The sequence below is a fragment of the Streptopelia decaocto genome, assembly GCF_964273445.1.
Source record: "Streptopelia decaocto genome assembly, chromosome: 8".
NCBI lineage: Eukaryota > Metazoa > Chordata > Aves > Columbiformes > Columbidae > Streptopelia > Streptopelia decaocto.
In genome coordinates, this window is record NC_138662.1 from 5518630 (window position 1) to 5536172 (window position 17543).

General features: G+C 49.6%; 1 protein-coding gene across 1 annotated transcript; it reads left to right on the forward strand.

Moving 5' to 3' along the window:
- The first annotated feature begins 13105 nt into the window (after window positions 1–13105).
- Window positions 13106–15828, forward strand: RPL29 (ribosomal protein L29). Its single transcript, XM_082060014.1, has 4 exons — window positions 13106–13213; window positions 13493–13537; window positions 14275–14339; window positions 15629–15828. The coding sequence occupies exons 2-4, from the start codon at window positions 13501–13503 to the stop codon at window positions 15740–15742; spliced, it is 216 nt and encodes a 71-aa protein (XP_081916140.1). The 5' UTR covers window positions 13106–13213; window positions 13493–13500; the 3' UTR covers window positions 15743–15828.
- Window positions 15829–17543: the final 1715 nt, after the last annotated feature.

Consider the following 17543-nt stretch of genomic DNA (forward strand, 5'->3'; position numbering starts at 1 on the left):
TTGGATCAAACCGCTGTGCAAGGAGACTTCACAAAAGTGAACAGCTAGTGGTCAAGAAGAGCTGCCAGACTCCTGCTTTCTCAGTAACTAATAAAAGTGCTTTCTTAACACAATTAATGTGATGTCTTGCTAAAGACTGAAGGAAATTGGAATTGAGACATTTGTAGTTTGACAGACTCTGTGGAAAACTTCTGTTCAGACTGGTAGGAATGAAACCAATAAATTTCTGAAGAAACTTTCTGAATTCAGCCTTCAACATAATAGATAGGCTGTTCTGACTGCAGATAAATAAACTCTGTTTTTATAAGGGTTTAAAGACCTTTGGGATGACGAAGTGGAACATACTTCACCTCTCCAAAGATGGGAAGTGGCTTCTGAGTCAAATGCCCTCCCGTGCCAGGGCTCATATTTTAGACTGAGATCACTCTTTTGTGACTTGTTGACAGGTTTTTTGTTGTACTTTGAAGAAAAAAAGGGAAAACGTCCCAGGCTGAAAATAGCAGCGAGACATTCCGCAACCAGCCAACCTGTTCTTCAAGAAAACTTCCCAGGGAACGTAAAGCTCAAGCTGCAGCCCCGAAAACACCAGCTAAGAAATGGCACATCAAGTGATTATTTGGGTGAAAAAAACTCTGGTTTGGGTGACAACAGCCCCTGCCTAAGCATCACCCATCTCTTTTCCTGTGGTGAAGATGACCATCTGAGAAAGGAAAAAAAGCAAGGAAGGAAGGAAGAAAGGAGCCGTCCCAAAGGCAGGTGGTGAAAAGGCTGGATCAGAGCTGGAGAAACAGGCCAGGTCTCTGCATTTATGCCAGGCTTGGGGCTTAGTTTTGCAAACAAAACCAAAACAAATGCAACCCAGAGCCATGGGTGGTAAGCAACACTGAAGCATTCGCACTAAGGTTTGTTTGCTTTGTTCTCCATTTATCTGCTGGCTGATGTGACCTGTTGGGCAAAGGCCAGCGGGATGTGCTTTATGTGAACTGAACGTAAAGGCGCGTTACTGGAGGAAAAGAGAGACAAGTCACATACACAGGGTGGACCCCAAACCAGGCTGATCGGCTCCGCATAGATGTGGGCTCCTGCCATTGCATGTAGCCGAAGGCCAGTCCTGGCACAAGGGTGGCACGTTGGAGCAATGTGCCTCAAGGTCAAACCCCAGTGCCGTGGCCAAGTCTCTGAGGCTCGGAGAGGAGGCACCAAAGCATTTCAAGAGCTGGCTGAAGGAGCTCCATCTCTCTGGTTTCTCAAAAGGAAGGGAGAGCAGGTCAGGGCTTGTGATGCACAAAGATGGGGAAGTAACAAGATTTAGGAGGCAAAGTCTTACAAGATGACTGGAAACAGCCACCTAGTTAATCCATCCTGTGAAAAAGGCTCTCTTGTTGAAAAGTCATTATCAGGAAAGTAACTTAGCAAAGCTTGTGGTGATCCTCCACTACTGAGAATGTTTTGATTGAGCCTGATCCCTCCCCATCAAAGTAGATGCTCTAATTCGTGTGGAAGCTAACTGAGGCCTGAGCTGCCCCAGGGAGGAGCCTGGATGGCTGCAGCAACCCCATCACTCCAGACTGGGTAGGGAAAGGCAGGTTGTGCTTGCCAGGGGGCTGAGGGGGGAGCAGTGGAGGGTCTGGAGGAGGTGCTGAGGTTTGACTCATGCAGAAGATTGCCCAGGAGCAGGAAGGTGCAGCAGCGTCCCTCGGGCTCGGCAGCGGGCTCCCCTGCACCTCTGCTGCGGGCTCAGCAGCACCTCCTGGGCTCTGGTTGCTGTGGAGGCACAGGACGGCTTTCTTCTGGCAGGGGAAAAAAGGTAATCTGCCCTCCAGTAACCAGCTCACACTCGGTGTAGCTGCAGGAAATGTGTGCTCTTGCTGCTAGAGACACCACAGTTGCTACAGCAACTGCAAAGCACCGAGTCTCACCAATGCCCTCCCTCTGCCACCCTTCATCCCTCCAAAATCAGGCAGAGTAGGGAAGGTGATGGTGGGGAAACAAAGTGCCAGGTGGGGATGACATGACCCCTGGTTGCTGGGGGGCTACACACTCTGCTCCTGTCCCACTGTGGCTGGTGCCCAGACACTGCCACAATCCCATCAGTCCTGACAAGCACTTGGTTTCCAGCTCAATATAATTTAGTTCACCAGATCTGTAAAGCAGGACTGGTCTCAGCAAGCATGTGTGCACCCCAGCCTGCCTTCCCCCACCAAGCATCTCCCTGCAGGGATCTGCAGTGCTCGGTTGTATCCGTGTTGCTTGTTCAGCCACCAAGCCGGTGGATGCGATGCTGGGGATGCGGTGGGGAGCACCCCAGTGATGGGGGCAATGGGAACCTAAAACCGAAAGGTGCTTTGTGAGCACCTGCCATCTCTTTGCTATTTAAATCAAGCTCTCCATGGTTCCCAGCGCTGTGCCAGCCTGCCTCAGTAACCGTGCGTGGTTTCCCCTGGCGTTCCTCTCTTAAATATTTAATGGAAGGAGGGAGGAAGAGATGTTTTAAGAAACACTTCGGTGCTTCCATCTGAACAGAAGGTTGTTTCAGGTGGCTGAAGCAGACAAAAAAAGCTTTAGCTGTGATTTTTAAGCATCCCTCAGCTGCCGAAAGGGTGGCAGCATGATCATGCAGGGTAGTGGTGAAAGGAGAAGTGTTTCAGATGCCCGGAGAGAGTAAGAACTCCTGTGGTCTCTCCTGCATCCTTTTCCTGACTCCATGCCACCATGGCTTTATTTCTTACACTAAAACAGTTGAAAGAGGCTTCAGGTTTCAAGTTTTAGTGGATAAAGCTTGAAGATCACCAGCTCCCAGGTCTTAGCTGGGCACTTTGTCCTCCCTACCACCTCTGGATGTGTCAGGTTTGCTGAGTGCCAAGGGTCTAATGGAGATTTAAAGGTATCTACCTGCCAGAGAGTTCCTAAGGATTTGAGTTTATGAGGTGGTTTAAAAAGTCTGGATAAAATCACTCTGGAAGGAAATGTATTTTAATCTCAGCCAAATCATAAATCAGGCCATCCTTAATACAAATGACTCCTTAAGACGAGACTGATACAAGAGGAGAGGGCTGCACTTCTGCTTCGTTTGGCAGTCCCTGTCCTGGTGCATCCACTCAGGGATCAGCCCAGTTATTGCTGGTGCTCAGTATAATGAATTTGCATCTGCACAGATGCCCCACACCTGCACATCAGGGGGTGGGATGACAGTGGGTCTAATGGAAGTGCTGCCACAGCCCATATTATCTCATCTCCCTAAGAAAACCCATTTCCCTGCAGGGTAGCTGCTATAAGGCTGAATTCGGTGGCCTTAAGCACCATTTTCAGAACAGGTTGGGTGCAAGTGCTATTTACACCAGCAAAATGTCCCAGGCGCAGTGTGCATGGTCATCTGTGCTGGGGCTCAGAGAGACACAGCCAGAAAATATATACAAAGTATTGTTCAAATGCAGTTTTTCTTAGTGGGAACTGTGAACTCCACAACAAACCTGTTTGCCAGTCCCAGCCCTTTCCCATCCAGCTGTGGTGCAATTAGGTTTTTATTTGAATGACGTGCAAAGGGAGAGCGTCAGTCATTTCTCAGCACTGACACTGTGAAAGGGCAGTGCTGCTGGGCTGCTCAATAATTTATGTCCTCAGTATCAGAGGACGGCGTGTGTGGAAGTTCCTGTTGCTGCCAGCCAGGATAAGAAGCCACCTTCCAAGAGAGATGGGCTGATCACAGTGAGCCCCAGGAGCACACGTGGAGCACACCAAGAGGTATTTCCATTAGTGATTTTGATGGGGGTATGATTTTTTAATTAGCATGACCTTCTGAAAAGATCCTGGTACAAAACCATGGCTAAAATCAAGCAGCAGGTGCTGCACCCTAAAAATCAAGCAGCAGACACAGCCGGGTGAATTTCTGCACATATAAAGGCAGGAAGAGAAATAGGGGAAGATCTGTGTGGTGCTGCAGAGGGGAGGATTCACTGTTGCTGAGCAAAGCATGCAGCTGTCTTTGCATCCCGGGAAAGCCAAGAGGCACCAGTGGCCGGGGCAGGTGATCTGACCAAAGGGAAGCGTGGGGGCGGCGCGGGAGCACCACCAGCTTGCAGAAATTAGAACTGATCTGCCGTCCTATTGATTTCTGTGCACTACATAGTCAGGGAAGGGAGATTTTTAACCAAATGCTTAGAAACATAACTGTAGCCTCCTGTTAGGCTGGTTTTCACGCATTACACTGCTCTTCTTCCATCCCCTGCAGGCAAATGGCTCCAACGCCCATATCCATACCTTGTCAGGCATAAGATGAAGTGCTGGGAGCAGCAGATACAGATGCCCATACTGGACCAGGTCCCACGCATTTTCCTTGGCAGGGGTCTGGCCACCTGCCCAACTCTGCCCCAGCTCCTTCTGTTCCTGAGGCTTTGCTGATGGAGCTGTAAAAGAGAGGCAGGCCACATCCTTCCCTGCTGAAATTGTGACATGCATGTGATGCTGCTATAATTTATTGACAGAATTAGCTGTTCCTTAGAAAAATATTACACTTGAGTGAGCAGGTTAGGAAATGCCCTTGCTGCTGGAACTAGGGAAGTACCAAAGGAGAGGCTTCTTTTTACTCTTTCCCTACATTTCTACTCCCAGCAGGGTCAGAGGCAGCAGCCAGGGGTGGAGGGGTCTCTGTGCTGTCCTGGGCAGTGTGATGACAGCTGGCGAAGCAGCGTGTAGCCTGCTGCCCTGCCTCTGGCAGCATGGGCAGCCCTCGCCTAAAGATTCAGAGAGGGTTTGTATGCAAGCTCTTTCCAAAATCCCCAAATCAGGCTGCCAGCCAGCATTTCAGCCCCGCTTGGATGGAGTGCAGGGCACACAGCACCTGGCAGGATCAGGCCCTGCTTATCTCCTTCCCCCACCCCAGCTCCACTTGAGCAATAACCTACTTTTCTGCTTTGCGGAAAGAACATCTTGGATTACGTTGCTGCAAATGAAAGGTTTCAGTCATGGTGTCAGATGAGCTGCAGGTAAGCAGCGGGTTTAATGTCAGCTTTTTTGGCAGCTTCCTTTATTCCCTCTCCACTTTGCACAAACAAACCATCTTTGTGTGGAAGTTCATTTTCCTTTTTAGCTGCAGAGATTGTCAACATGGCTCCCCAATAATCCTCTCTGTGCAGATAAAGGCGAGCCGGCAGCCAAACCAGATCCCTTGTCTCCAGCCTGAAAGCCAGCCCGTGCCCACTCCAAAAACAGCGGCTGGTTCATTAATGGACTCTCTTCTCTGTCACAACCCCCTGCCACAGCAGAGAAGGGCAGAAGTTGTGCCCAAGTGATGGATCGTAAATCCCAGGGTGACACACAATCAGCCTTAACTCCTTCCTAGTCAGCCCCGTGTGATTAAGGCACAGGCATCAAGACCCCAGCCCCTGGGGGATCTGGCATGATGTAGTGCTCTTCTCTCCGCATTAGGAAGATCAGGGCATCATGCACCAAACTCTGGTCCAGCATACGGGGAGGGGAAAAGAAACTTCAAATTACTTTGGATGCCTCCGTCCTTTATGCGTTCACTTTCTTTTTAGCCTTGTAAGGCTCTCAGGCCAACATATCTAAACGTTATATCACTTTATATTGAAAAGCAACAACCAAACAAAAAAAAAAAAAAACACCTTCAGATCAAAGCCTGACATAGACCAGGCTACAGGCTACGCACCCTGTGAATTGGCGGGATAGGACCCTGCTGAGGATCCGACTGCCCCAGTTTAGCCAGCAAAGGCAGGAGAAGGGAGCAGCAGCCACCTTCATAGCCCCACACCCAGCTGCCTCACTTTGGTGCCTGCTGGTTCAGACTTTAACTTGCAGCCTCGTTAACTGCTTCATTTCTGATAATTTGCACCACCCCACCCCCAGCAATGTCACAAAACTCTCCAGCAGTGTGAAGGCGGTGTGAGCTGAAATGCCTCTGCTGCCAAGCTAAATAGCATCAGGACTGGTTTTATTGCTTAGAAATCTTTTAAGGACTCAAGCAGGTTAATGAACAATCCATTTGAAAAAAAAAAATCATAACAGAGATGCTGAGTAACTGGACACAACAGTGGCCTAAATTTATGCATCAAGTGACAAACCCTAATGAAAGACAAAATAAAAGGGCCCTGCATGGTGCAATTTGGGTGCCGTATCATTTGAATCCCAACAAGAGCCACTTCATGGAGGAGCAGCTCTGTCCGTACCCCCTCGCGCCTGTGCAGAAATGGTGCAGGGGTTCACACAGCCTGCACAGGCATCAGGGTTTTTTCCCCAGCTTGCGTCTTTTAAACCTCAGCAGCACTAAAACGTGTCATGGGCTCGCCGAGGACACGTGCAGCCCGAACAGCTCTCGGAACAGCTGGAGCTCTGTGTCCTTCTCGTAATAAATTCCTCCCAGACGGTGTTGCAGGGGATTGCTGGGATTTGAGGAGAGAGGAGGCTGGCTGGACGCGAGACAGGCTCCAGGTTTATCCTTGAAAGCCCCTCTGCTGCAGAGCCTGGGGCTGTGTTTGGCAGCCTGCCCGGGGGGAGACGCCGGCGGAGGCTGAAGGCTGCCTCGTGCTGTACCGACTCACCAATCCTCCCACCAGGCAGCTAAATTGGGGATAAATCTCCCTATTAACAACGCATAAAGCAGGCCAAAATCTGAATGCCTTCCCAGGCAGGAGGTGAAGCAGAATCTGAAATAAGTCCTTCCTGTGCTCCTGGCTAGAAAGCGGCTATGTCGGAGCTCTCCCATAGCGTGCCTGGCCCATCTGATGGGAGAGCGGGATGCTGAGCAAGGCTGCGCTGCGCTTTTCAGCACGACGGATGCAAAAATCAGGTCAAAAATAACCGCATCCCAACGTCAGCGGCAGAGCTGCGAGGAACGAGAAGTCCTGAGCTGTTTCAAAGCAGTGTTAAATAATAAAGTCGAGAAATGAATAAATTAGCTCAGCATCTATTTAGGTCAGCCCTCTCTGTTTCTCCCAGCCGCCTCCGTGTGCCTCCTCCCCGCAGCGATCAGCTGCTCCGCGCACGCTGTGCCCGCGGATCTGCTCGCTCCTTCCGAACAGCCGGGCTCTTGGGAAGCGCGGGTTGAGCAGGTGTCACCTTGGCCACACATGTTCACCCCGGCCTTGGGAAGCAGCAGGTGAGCTTCCTTTTCCCTACCAGGGCAAAAAGCATTCTGGAAAATCCCATTAAAGCAGTAAGTGTGGGCTGCGGGCACACGGCTGCTCCCTTCCTGGTGTAATCCCCACATGCAGCCCTGCGCAGAGCCACAGGGTCCTGCTTGATGGGCTTGTGGCTGCCCAGGAGCTGTGTCTGTGCTCTGCCATCGTGTCTGCTGACAGCTCAGTGCAGCCTCAGGGTAGCCCTACTCATCATCCAGATGTTTTCCATTCCCAGCACCCATCCACAGCAGCACCTCCACCTTTACAGACCATCCCTGCCCTCCTAGCAGCTGCCCCGGGCTCGGGTTTGTGATTGCAGTTGTCATTTGTTGATTTGGGGACATCCAGTCAGATGGACCAGGCTGATGGACACAGAGGGGAATCAGCTTTTAAAGACCTACGCTTCCCTCGAATCATTCAAATGCCACCAGAAAAAACAACTACTGTGCAGTCCTCTCGATAGATCTTTATTTACATGTTTTGCCAGCCTGAAAACCCCTCTTTGATGTCCAGAACATCTCATGGTTTTCAGCTATCAGCAAGCTGGATAAACACTCACGAAGAAGGAATTTATTTGCATCAAGGGCTGCTCCATCTCAGCCCAGCTCCTGCATTGCCAAAATTTAAAGGAAATGCAGTCAAGCTGGTCCTCCCCGACCCTGCAGGTAGCTGGAGAAGAGCTTTCCAGTGATGCACCCAGCCAGGATAAGCATCCAGGGTGTAGGCAATGGAAAATGAGATGTTACTAAGTTTGGCCAGGCTTTGCTGGCTCCTTGCGGGTCCCAGCCCATGAGTCACCAGTATGTGGGCCACCAGCATGGCCTCCTCTCCGGAGGAAGAAGTGGAGGTGGAAAAATAACAAAAGGAAGGCAGTTGTTAGTAGTGCCAGCTCTGGGGAGAGTGGGAGGAGGTGGCAGGCCTGGAGAGAAGGTCAGGGCTGCACTGGAGGCTCCTGCCTGATGTTTCCTTCTGTCTTCACGGTGGGAAGCTGCTTACAGGAACATGCTCATGGAGGATGCGCAGAGGGCTGAGCTGAGGGATGGTCTCTGGGAGGACAGAAGACTGTAGTCAGCAGTGATGGAGCTTTTGTTTGTGGTCCCTGCTCACCCCCTTCTTCTGGTTGCTCCTCTGATTTCTGCTGGTCTAAGCTTAATTACCTGTTGAAAGCAACTTTTGGCCCAGTGCAGACGTTGTAAAAGCAGATATGCTTTGCGGATGTACTTGGAACAAGCATGTCCATTTCTCCATTGTGGCTAAACACCACTGCAAAGTGTTTGTACCCCAGTCTGTGCGCTATCATAGTGCTGATGCCCATTTGCAGCTCACCCAGACTCCACTCTTGTTTTTGTGCCCATCCCTGGTGGACAGTGGTGGCAGGGGGGGGATCAGACACACTAGACAGGGACCAGTGACCCTGTTCCTGTCCAAAACCAATGCAATGAAAATATTCCTGGGGGAAATAAAAGATTGAAGCTCACCATCCTCTTCCAGTGCCTCAGCTCTCCTAACTGGTGCTGACTGGAGCACCCCAGTGGCACGCAGAGGCTGCAGCTGCTGTTCCTGTGTCCCTGCCACCAGCGCAGGACACTTGCAGGGCTGTGCCACGCCAGTTCCCCATCCTGTGCGGACACACGTGGCTGCGGATCAGCACTTCTGCTCCCCTTTGCCCTGCAGGAACCCCTGCTCTCCGGAACCCTGTGGTGACAATTGACACTGGTTGCCACTGGTTTTAAGTACTTCCTATTGCAAATGCTCAGAGCCAGCTGTCTCACCACTAGCAGGCCAGCATTTTCTATAGCAAAACAGTTTTTCTTAATGTCTTTAAGAAAATTGTGACAAATGTCAGGACAAAGAAAACAGGTAGGATGCCAGGTCAAGGGGGAAATTGCTGAGTGTTGGTGCTGTTATTCCCTGGAGATTTCCTCTCTACCTGACTGGGACCAGTGCTCCCGCTTTGAGCCCAGAGCAGGATCTGTTATGCTCAGGCTCCCTCTAGTGCCTCCATGTCCTGGTGTCCCTGCTTCTCCAGGTGGCTCCTCAGGTGGCGTATTTGCCATTTGTCCTGGGGTCTGTCCATCATCCTCACTACCCTGCAGCATGGCCAGCTCGGGCTTACAGCAGAGCCAAGCCCTGTTTGCCCACAAGCTGGAAACAGCCCTAAAGCTGCCCAAAAGCCACCGCGTCCCACCAATGCGAGACATCTTGGGGACCTGCCAGGTGGCTCAGCCCTGCCCCTGCTTGCTGGAGGAGAGGAGGGCAGGAAGGTGCCTGTACCCTGCAAAAGGTTCTCCCCGATGCAGGCGCGACCCTGCAACACCATGTGGCTTCAATGGTGCCTGCACAGAGCGAGGAGGGAAGGGTGATGGGTGGTAAGCGCCTGAGCTGCCCTGGGGTGGGCACCTTCCTCGTGAGCCAGCTGGGACAGCCGAGAGCATCACTGCACGCTCTCCACTAACAGACACCTCTCCTCAAGGGAGCAGATTTTAGGGACACCCCGCACCCTCTGTAGTCCATGTCAAGGAAAGTCAGCTGGGCCCCTTCTAATCAGCACCTGAAATTGTTATCACTGTTTTTGTCCGGTGTGGAGGACACTGTGCACCAGAGGCATTACTAACGGGGGGAGTTATGTTAATTCATTACCCCAAGTCCAAATGTCGGCTCACAGGGCGGGAGGAGGCGAGATTAGAGGCACCTGCTGAAATGTGGTGTCAGCATGAAAGCCATGACGAACCTAACAGAGATCAATTGGCATAAATGGGCGTGATGCAAAGACATCGAGATAACACAGTTGTCAAAGGCACTGTGAGATTTTTAGATTAACCTATGATTTTTTCATAATTGTTTTACAGCTGGAGTAATTACCATCCTGCTTAATGAAGCGAGCTCCTTCAACAGATGACACTTGGGCTAACATGCACTAATTAAGTCTGTAATCACTAAAAGTATGATTGAAGGTTTTGAACTGGCCAGTCGTTCTCAGTAACACCAAAATTAGAGACAACACAGCTCATCAGAGCACAACAAAATTCAAGGGTCCTTAATCACCCAGTGGTGTACACCAGCCTTGATCCTGCCTTGGATCACCCGTTTTACCTGATAGCCTCCACTGGTTTGCAGTGGTTTACAAAACTACCCTGAACAGATTACACTCAGGCCCGTAAACTGAATAAACTTTCACTTTTTTTTTTTTTAATAATTTGGCTCACATGTCTTGTATATCACCTGGGCATTATTCAGAGCTTCTCTAATCCCCACCTGTCTGACTGCTTGTCCCATGCAGCCCCAGCAGCAGCTCTGAAAGACTCCAGTTGACAGCAATAACTGCAGGGAGACACTGAAAGAACTTGAAAAAGATAGCTGAAACCATAAAATAAACCCTTCCGTTTCTTCCTACGAAGGAAGGCTCAGGAATAAGTGAAAAAGATCAAAAGTTTTCATAATCTAATGGCCAAGATAAGGGGACCTAGCAGCGTATTTCTCTCTGCCTTCTGCAATACAGTGGAAGCAAACATGCCTCTGGGATTCAGTTTTATCTTCCACTGAGCTCAGCTCTTTGGGTTATCAGGCAAGTCAGGCTTTCTCTCTGCCGTTGGCTCTGATGTGCTGGCCACAGTGATGTCCGAATATTTTCAGACCCTAGTTCACTGTAGGGGAAAGAATTTTAAAAAAACAGAGCTTAAAAAGTCAGAAGTTTACGTATCAAGGAGGATTTTGCAGAGAACCTCGTATTCCAGCTGCAAAATGCCTGTAAAAGAATATTGATATTTTGATCTATTTTTACAGTCCTTGCTAATAACAGCTGTCCAGAATGGGGGCGGGGGGACAGTTAAACCAAATACATTTCACAACTTAGGTCTTGCTGGAAATTAAGACAAATAATTGCACTGGATTTCTTTTTCCTGTCTGCCTATTTTCATTTCAGTTTTATCAGCATTATCTGTCTATCAAGGCTAATCTAATTTTTTCCTCATTTTTCCTGTTTTATAATAGGAAGTGCTTGTTCGCAGGTATCCAGACTTGAGGCAGAATAGTTAATTGCTCTGCAAGCAATCAGTCACCAAAAAAAAAGTCTGGTGCCCTCTTCCTCCATGTACTGGTCCAGGGCCTTTGGTCTCTGGGCTATTTTATCCAATACGGGTTATTTTAGACAGTTCGCTCATGCCTCTCATCTTAAAATAACGGCAGTACCGTAAAAAGATGGCAGTATTTTTCCATTCTACCACAATGCAGAAAAGCCTGGGCCTTTTTTGCTCATTTTCAAAGGTTTGCATTTCGAAGCACAGCAACACTGGACCAGAACGCTGCAGTTCGTACGTGGATACAACCCAGCAGGCTTGGGCGAGCTCAGACCTTGGTTCCTTGTTCTCCTTTTGCACTCCCCCGTGGGAGATGCCTCAGTCCGTAAACACAGATGTGTCCCTGCGGCATCAGCGCTGGCAGCCACACAACCAGCGCTGGGACTCCATGATGGCTGGGTCACAAATCTTCCTGTGTTTGGGGCAGCAGGAGCTGCCCTGAGACTTAATTCCAACCCTCGGCCGCTAGAAACTGCATCAACTCCCTTCCCGCCTGGCTGCCCGTGCCCAGTCCTGCCGCCGTCGAAGGAAAACGGCCTCAGTGCTGCGGTTTGGTTGGTGCTTTTGCAGAGCTTCGTTTGTCCATCCTAGTCATCTTTTTAGTGTCTTTCAGATATTGGTGTTATCTAAGCCTTGGCTGTGTATTTTGCAGGAGTGAGATGTGACTCTCTCAGGCCAGCGTGGCCAGGCACCGGCACAGCCGGTCCCCGTACCGAGCCGCGTCCAGCCACAGCCATGCTGAGCCTGGGAGGCAGCGGGATTTTGGGGGTCACTGGGGTGAAACAAAGAAATAAACAGCAGAGTGAATTATACTGTTAAGCGGCATTCTTTATTTCATCAGTGCTGGGGATCATCCTCCATAAGTGCTCCCAAGACCGGATGCCCTTGCATTGCTTATATTCACACAATTATTGCATATCGATTACAATTTTTGGAAATTCTTAACATACAATATATCTATACTAAGAAATAATTGATGAAATTAGATATACTTGATTAGTTCCTTACTTACATCTATTAATTACTAGTCAAACATAAGCCAAGCACGCTGCTTTTGAACAATGTATCACTTCGTCTTCTGTCTCCCTTGTCATGCAGAAGGATCTAAAAACTGAAAAATATCCCCTCGTTTTGCAGGTGGTCAGAAAGCATTTATAACGTCAATCGGTTAATGATGGCTATGTCTTTTATAACTTAATCATAGTATACATTAAATTAGCAGCTTCTCTTCAGGGGTTTTACTGCCAGAGCTGCCAAAGGTCAGAGGTTGGAAACAGAGCCGTTTGTGGCCTTTCTGCAACAGCCTGTCTGCCACGCAAATACAGATGAACAGCGTTTAATGAATCCGCTGAGAAGAAAATAACCTCCCTGCGATCGCATTGCCCGAGCCCGGCAGCACGGCGGGACGTGCAGACATTGCCCGAGCCCGGCAGCACGGCGGGACGCGCAGACATTGCCCGAGCCCGGCAGCACGGCGGGACGCGCGGACCGACCTGCCCGAGCCCGGCAGCACGGCGGGACGCGCAGACATTGCCCGAGCCCGGCAGCACGGCGGGACGCGCGGACAGCCCTGCGCGAGCCCGGCGGGCCGAGGCCCCGCCCCCCCGCCATGCGCGGTGCCACCAGCCGCGGGGGCGGTGCCGGCTCCCCGCGCCACCCGCCTGCGCCGCACGGCCCGGGAGGGGCGATGGTGGTGGGGCCGTGTTTTGGGACGGACCGTGTTGTTGAGGGACCGTGTCTCTGAGGGACTGGGGTCGCCACGTTGCTGGGGCTCGGGTGTTGCGGGGCACTGTTGCTGTGGGTTCCTCCCGACGCGCAGGGCCAGGGCGGGAGCGGGGGCCGCAGCTGCCGCGGCCAGTGCAGGGGCGGGGAAGGGCGGCTGCCGGCGGAACCTTCCCCGCTGCAGCTCCTGTTGCGCACCGGAGCGGCGCGGGGTTCCGGTCCGCGGCGCCATTTCCCAGCAGCCCCTGCGGCCCGCCTTTCTCTTCCGGCCCGGTGGCGGCGGTGAGTGTTTCTCCGCGCAGTGCGGCTCCATCTGCGGAATCCGGTTCCATCCGCGCTCCGGGAGTGGCGGCGGCCGGTTCCCCGCGTCCCGCCCGAGCCGGCACCACCGCGCTGGGAGGGGGCAAGGCCGAGCTTGGCCCTGCGGGCTGGCGGGAGGCGGGGGGGGGGGGTCGGGGTCGGTACCGCGGCCGGTCATGGCGGGAGAGCCCGTTTGTGGGAGTGGGGCCGGGCCTCGCCTCGCCTTCCCGCCCCGCTGAGCGGTGTGTCCTTGTCCCGCAGGTGCAGCCATGGCCAAGTCCAAGAACCACACCACGCACAACCAGTGTAAGCGGGGCCGGGGCGGGGAGGGGGTTCGCCCGGGGGGCCGGGGCTGCACCCGCAGAGCGGCTCTCTCCAGCTGTTCGGAGCTGCTCCGGCTTCGTTATTTTATTTTTTGCAGCGAGCTAAGGTGTGGAGGGAAGGGGAGGGTGGTGTGCTGGGTGGGCCGGTGTGCCCCACAAAAAGAGGGCTCTGCAAGGGTGGGGGCTTCAGTGGGCTCGATGTAGAAATAATATGTAACTAAAAGAAGCAAGTTTTGTATGTTTGAATTAAGCACGTTCCTGAATGGCATTCAGCCCGTGGTACTTTGCCATCCAAACACGGCCACAGTGGTAAAATGGTTCTGTTAGGGGCTTTTGTCATCAATGCTGTAAGTCAACAGAGCTCACAAGTAGGTTCTGCTTGGTGTTGCACAGTGAACGATGGTGCCCTTTAACACTGAACAAAAGCGATTGAATTTCTTAAGGACTGAGGCCTTTTATTGTGCTAGCGCTGTTGCCATTGGTATATTATGGGTTAATGAGGAGCCTGAAATCCTTAGATTAGAAACTCATACAGTGCTGAGAGCAAAGTGGACACAGAGATGAGAATAGAGGTGAGTCCTTAATTTGCATTTAGTTTGTATAGGAACTTTCTGTTCCACATCATTTTGGTAGAGTCTGCTGGACTTAAAGGAACACTAAGGCAGCTGTGTAAGAATAGCAGAAATGGTAATTTAAATTGTTTTCTGGTCTTCCACATAGCCCGCAAGTGGCACAGAAATGGCATCAAGAAACCCAGATCCCATAGATACGAGTCTCTCAAAGGGGTGAGTATTTCTGTTAATATTCCTAGGCTGTTAAACCATGGAGGTTTAACTGAAAAAAATCCAGTATTTGTATTATTTTGGCTGACGTCTTTTGCAGACCGAGGCTTGTGTTTCATATGGTCAGAACCACTGTGGGTTTCTGTTTCTTTTGCTTTTCTTACATGCAGCTGTGATATTTCTAACCCACATGAAATCTACCCTCATATGTCTATAAAACTGCTTTTTAGTTATCGACCAGTTTTGTCTCTGTCCTGCTCAGGTTGGTGTTAGTAACTGCTCCTTCCGGTGAAACAAAACACACGCAGTTGGATAGCTCTAGTCTGGTTTGAATCTCTCTGCCCTTCAATAATACTTTACCATATCGTACTAATCCAGAGAATTTCACTCAGAAGATGAGAGGAATTGGCATTTCTGGGTAATAGATGTGAAAATGACAGCGTTTTGCTTTTACTGAGAGTAGATGAGTGATATAACAGGATCTTTTTCCACACCTGAAAGTGAAAACAGAGCATTTTGGCTTTGGGGAGGGTTGTGATTTTCTTTGCTCTGTAGATGTGATTATCATCTTTTTGGATATGACAAAAGCTTCTGCATAACTCGGTGAGGGTTCAGTCCTGCCCCCTCCTGCAGAGAGCCCAGCAGTCTCCAAGTCTGTCTTCTGGCACCGAGTGCCTATGAGTTGAGATGGCAAAATCCTGATACTTGTGACAGTTAAAATGCTGTTTACAGGAAAATGGCCAATATTTCTCAGTGAGACAGTAGCTGATAACTCTGAGAACTGGTCATAGCCATGACAGGATACATTAGCCAGCCATTAGCTGACAAAAACTGGGAGATGCTCTTTTCTGTGCGGGCATTCTTTTCCTTTAAGGTAAAAAGGAGAGGCTTGAGGAAATGGTGTTGGTCTTTGCCCCAGGATTACAGGAGTATGTGCTCACCTGCCAGGGTTGGTTTGTGGTGCTTAAGATCTAGAATGTATTGTGACATGGAAATGAAATTTGTCTTGTTTACAGCTTTACTCAACCTGTCCTTTCTGTATATTTATTGCTGTGGGTTTGGGTTTGTTTGTTTGTTTATGGAAATTAAGTGAAATTACTAGCTTAAAGGATGGCTAAAATAATTTAGCTATATAGCTAAAATAATTCTGCTGATGTACAAAATCGGGAAAAAAAATCTGAATTAATCACAGCCAGTATTTAGGAATAATTGGAGCAATCTGGAGAAGTGCATGGTTTTTACATATGTCCTTTGTACAGCACGGCTTATTTTTTTTTTCCTGATTTTTGTAGGTTGATCCCAAGTTTCTGAGGAACATGAGATTTGCGAAGAAACACAACAAAAAGGGGCTGAAGAAGATGCAGGCCAACAACGCCAAGCAGGCTGCTCAGCAGAAAAAGGACTGACGTGGTTTAAGACAAAGAATCAGTTTTCCTATTGGCATGTGTGTTACAGCATTTTTTTAAAAATAAAATTTGATGTAACAAAAGTCTTCACCTCCCGAATTTGAAGAGAGCCCTCCAGAAGTCTTGTTTGAGTTGTATTTTAGATGCCAGTTGTGCATCAGGCCTGTGTATAGTGACCAGTGTGTTTATGTTCCCTGGCAAATGAAGCCAGATGGAGGTTTTATGGTGGTGTTGTCAGCTTCCATGTGCACAAAGTACAGCTGCTCCTTCCTCAGTGCTGTTCTGCCGTGATGGTTGGTACAGGCCATGAGCATTCAGTAGTTCCAAGCCTGTTTTCAAGTTGTGAAATGATTATTGAGTGAAGTTCTACAATTTAAACAAGAAACAACTTGTTTCTTTTCATACCAACTGAAGCAAGTGCTGCCTGGACTCTTAGGTGACAGTATTCGGTACAGGTAAAATTATTTGTGATACTGGAGTGGATGTTCAGAGTTCTCACCACTGTGTTTATGATCGTCCCTCATGTTGTTACAGCAAGGTGTGATTTCCAAGGGCTGTTACATGTCTGCTGGTGTACTGTCTGGATATGGTAGTTACAGCTACAGAAATCCTGAAAAATGGGATGATTTGGAGTGCTAGCTGTGGTGTTTGAGATCAGAGCAATTGGTGTTAGAAGTGGTGTGTGTTGTATTCTGAAATGCTTGAAAGTGCTGAAGTGCTACTGGAGCTACCATGGGAATATGCAAGGTTATAGGATAATATAAAATATCTATATTTTTCATAGCTACTGTATCTTAGTGGAGATATTTCATTCTAGTAGCAAGAAGTACTTACCTGATGGAATGTCCTGACTGGTGAGATCAGGGGAGTAACATTCAAAAGCCTGAGAGTTCTGTTGACAGGGTTTTGTTACCGTTGTCCTGTAGATCAGGAGGGGACCTCACTCTCCAGGTCCCACCAGCCAGCAAAGCTGGTTCAGGAGCTGATTCTTTTTTGTAATTAGTGAAATGAGCCACCTGTTGAAATACAACAAACTGTTCCTGAAATTGCAATTCCAGTACTTGTCCACCCGGTGGTGTAAATTCATGAATCTACAGAAGGCCTGGAAGTTTGCAAGTATCTTCTGACTTTGCAGTATGGCAGCAGATCATGTCCTGGATTTTAAAAATAATAGTCAACGAAAACATTTAGTTAATGTAATTGCTTTAATAGCTTAGCCAACATCCAAAATGCCATGTTATTTTGAAATGAGTTAAATATTTTAAATTCTTGAATTCACAAGTCTTTTCCCAGTTTCCCCTCTTTGCTAACTCAAAAATCAGGTGTCAAGGGCTCTTGAAGTCTGAGGGAAGTCAGCAACCCCCAACTGTCTGACTCCTGCTGTGTGTATCTCTTGGCCAATTGTGGATACTGACAGTTGTCAGCCAAAAGAACTTTAATGCTGTGCAGGAGCAGCGTGCTGGCTGGGAGGGGTGCTGTGCTGGAGGGATGTGCAGTCACAGGGTTGATACCACCTGCTGGAGTCTGCTAAATAGTCAAGACAAAAAGGTTGTCTGGTCACTCCTGCCCTCAGGACAGGCAGGAGGCCAAGAAGCGAGAGGTTCCTAGTGATGTTAATCTTCCCCAGAGAGGTTTTTTTGCCACGTAGTAGGTCATCCAGAGATAAGTCCACAATGCTTAAATCCCAGCAGCCTCAGTGGTATCTGCGTGTGTGTTGGTATTGGAGGTCTTGAGCTGTGCGGCTCGTGCTGTCCTTGCTTGAGTGAGTTTGTCTATAAAGGCAAGATAGGACAGCGTGGTT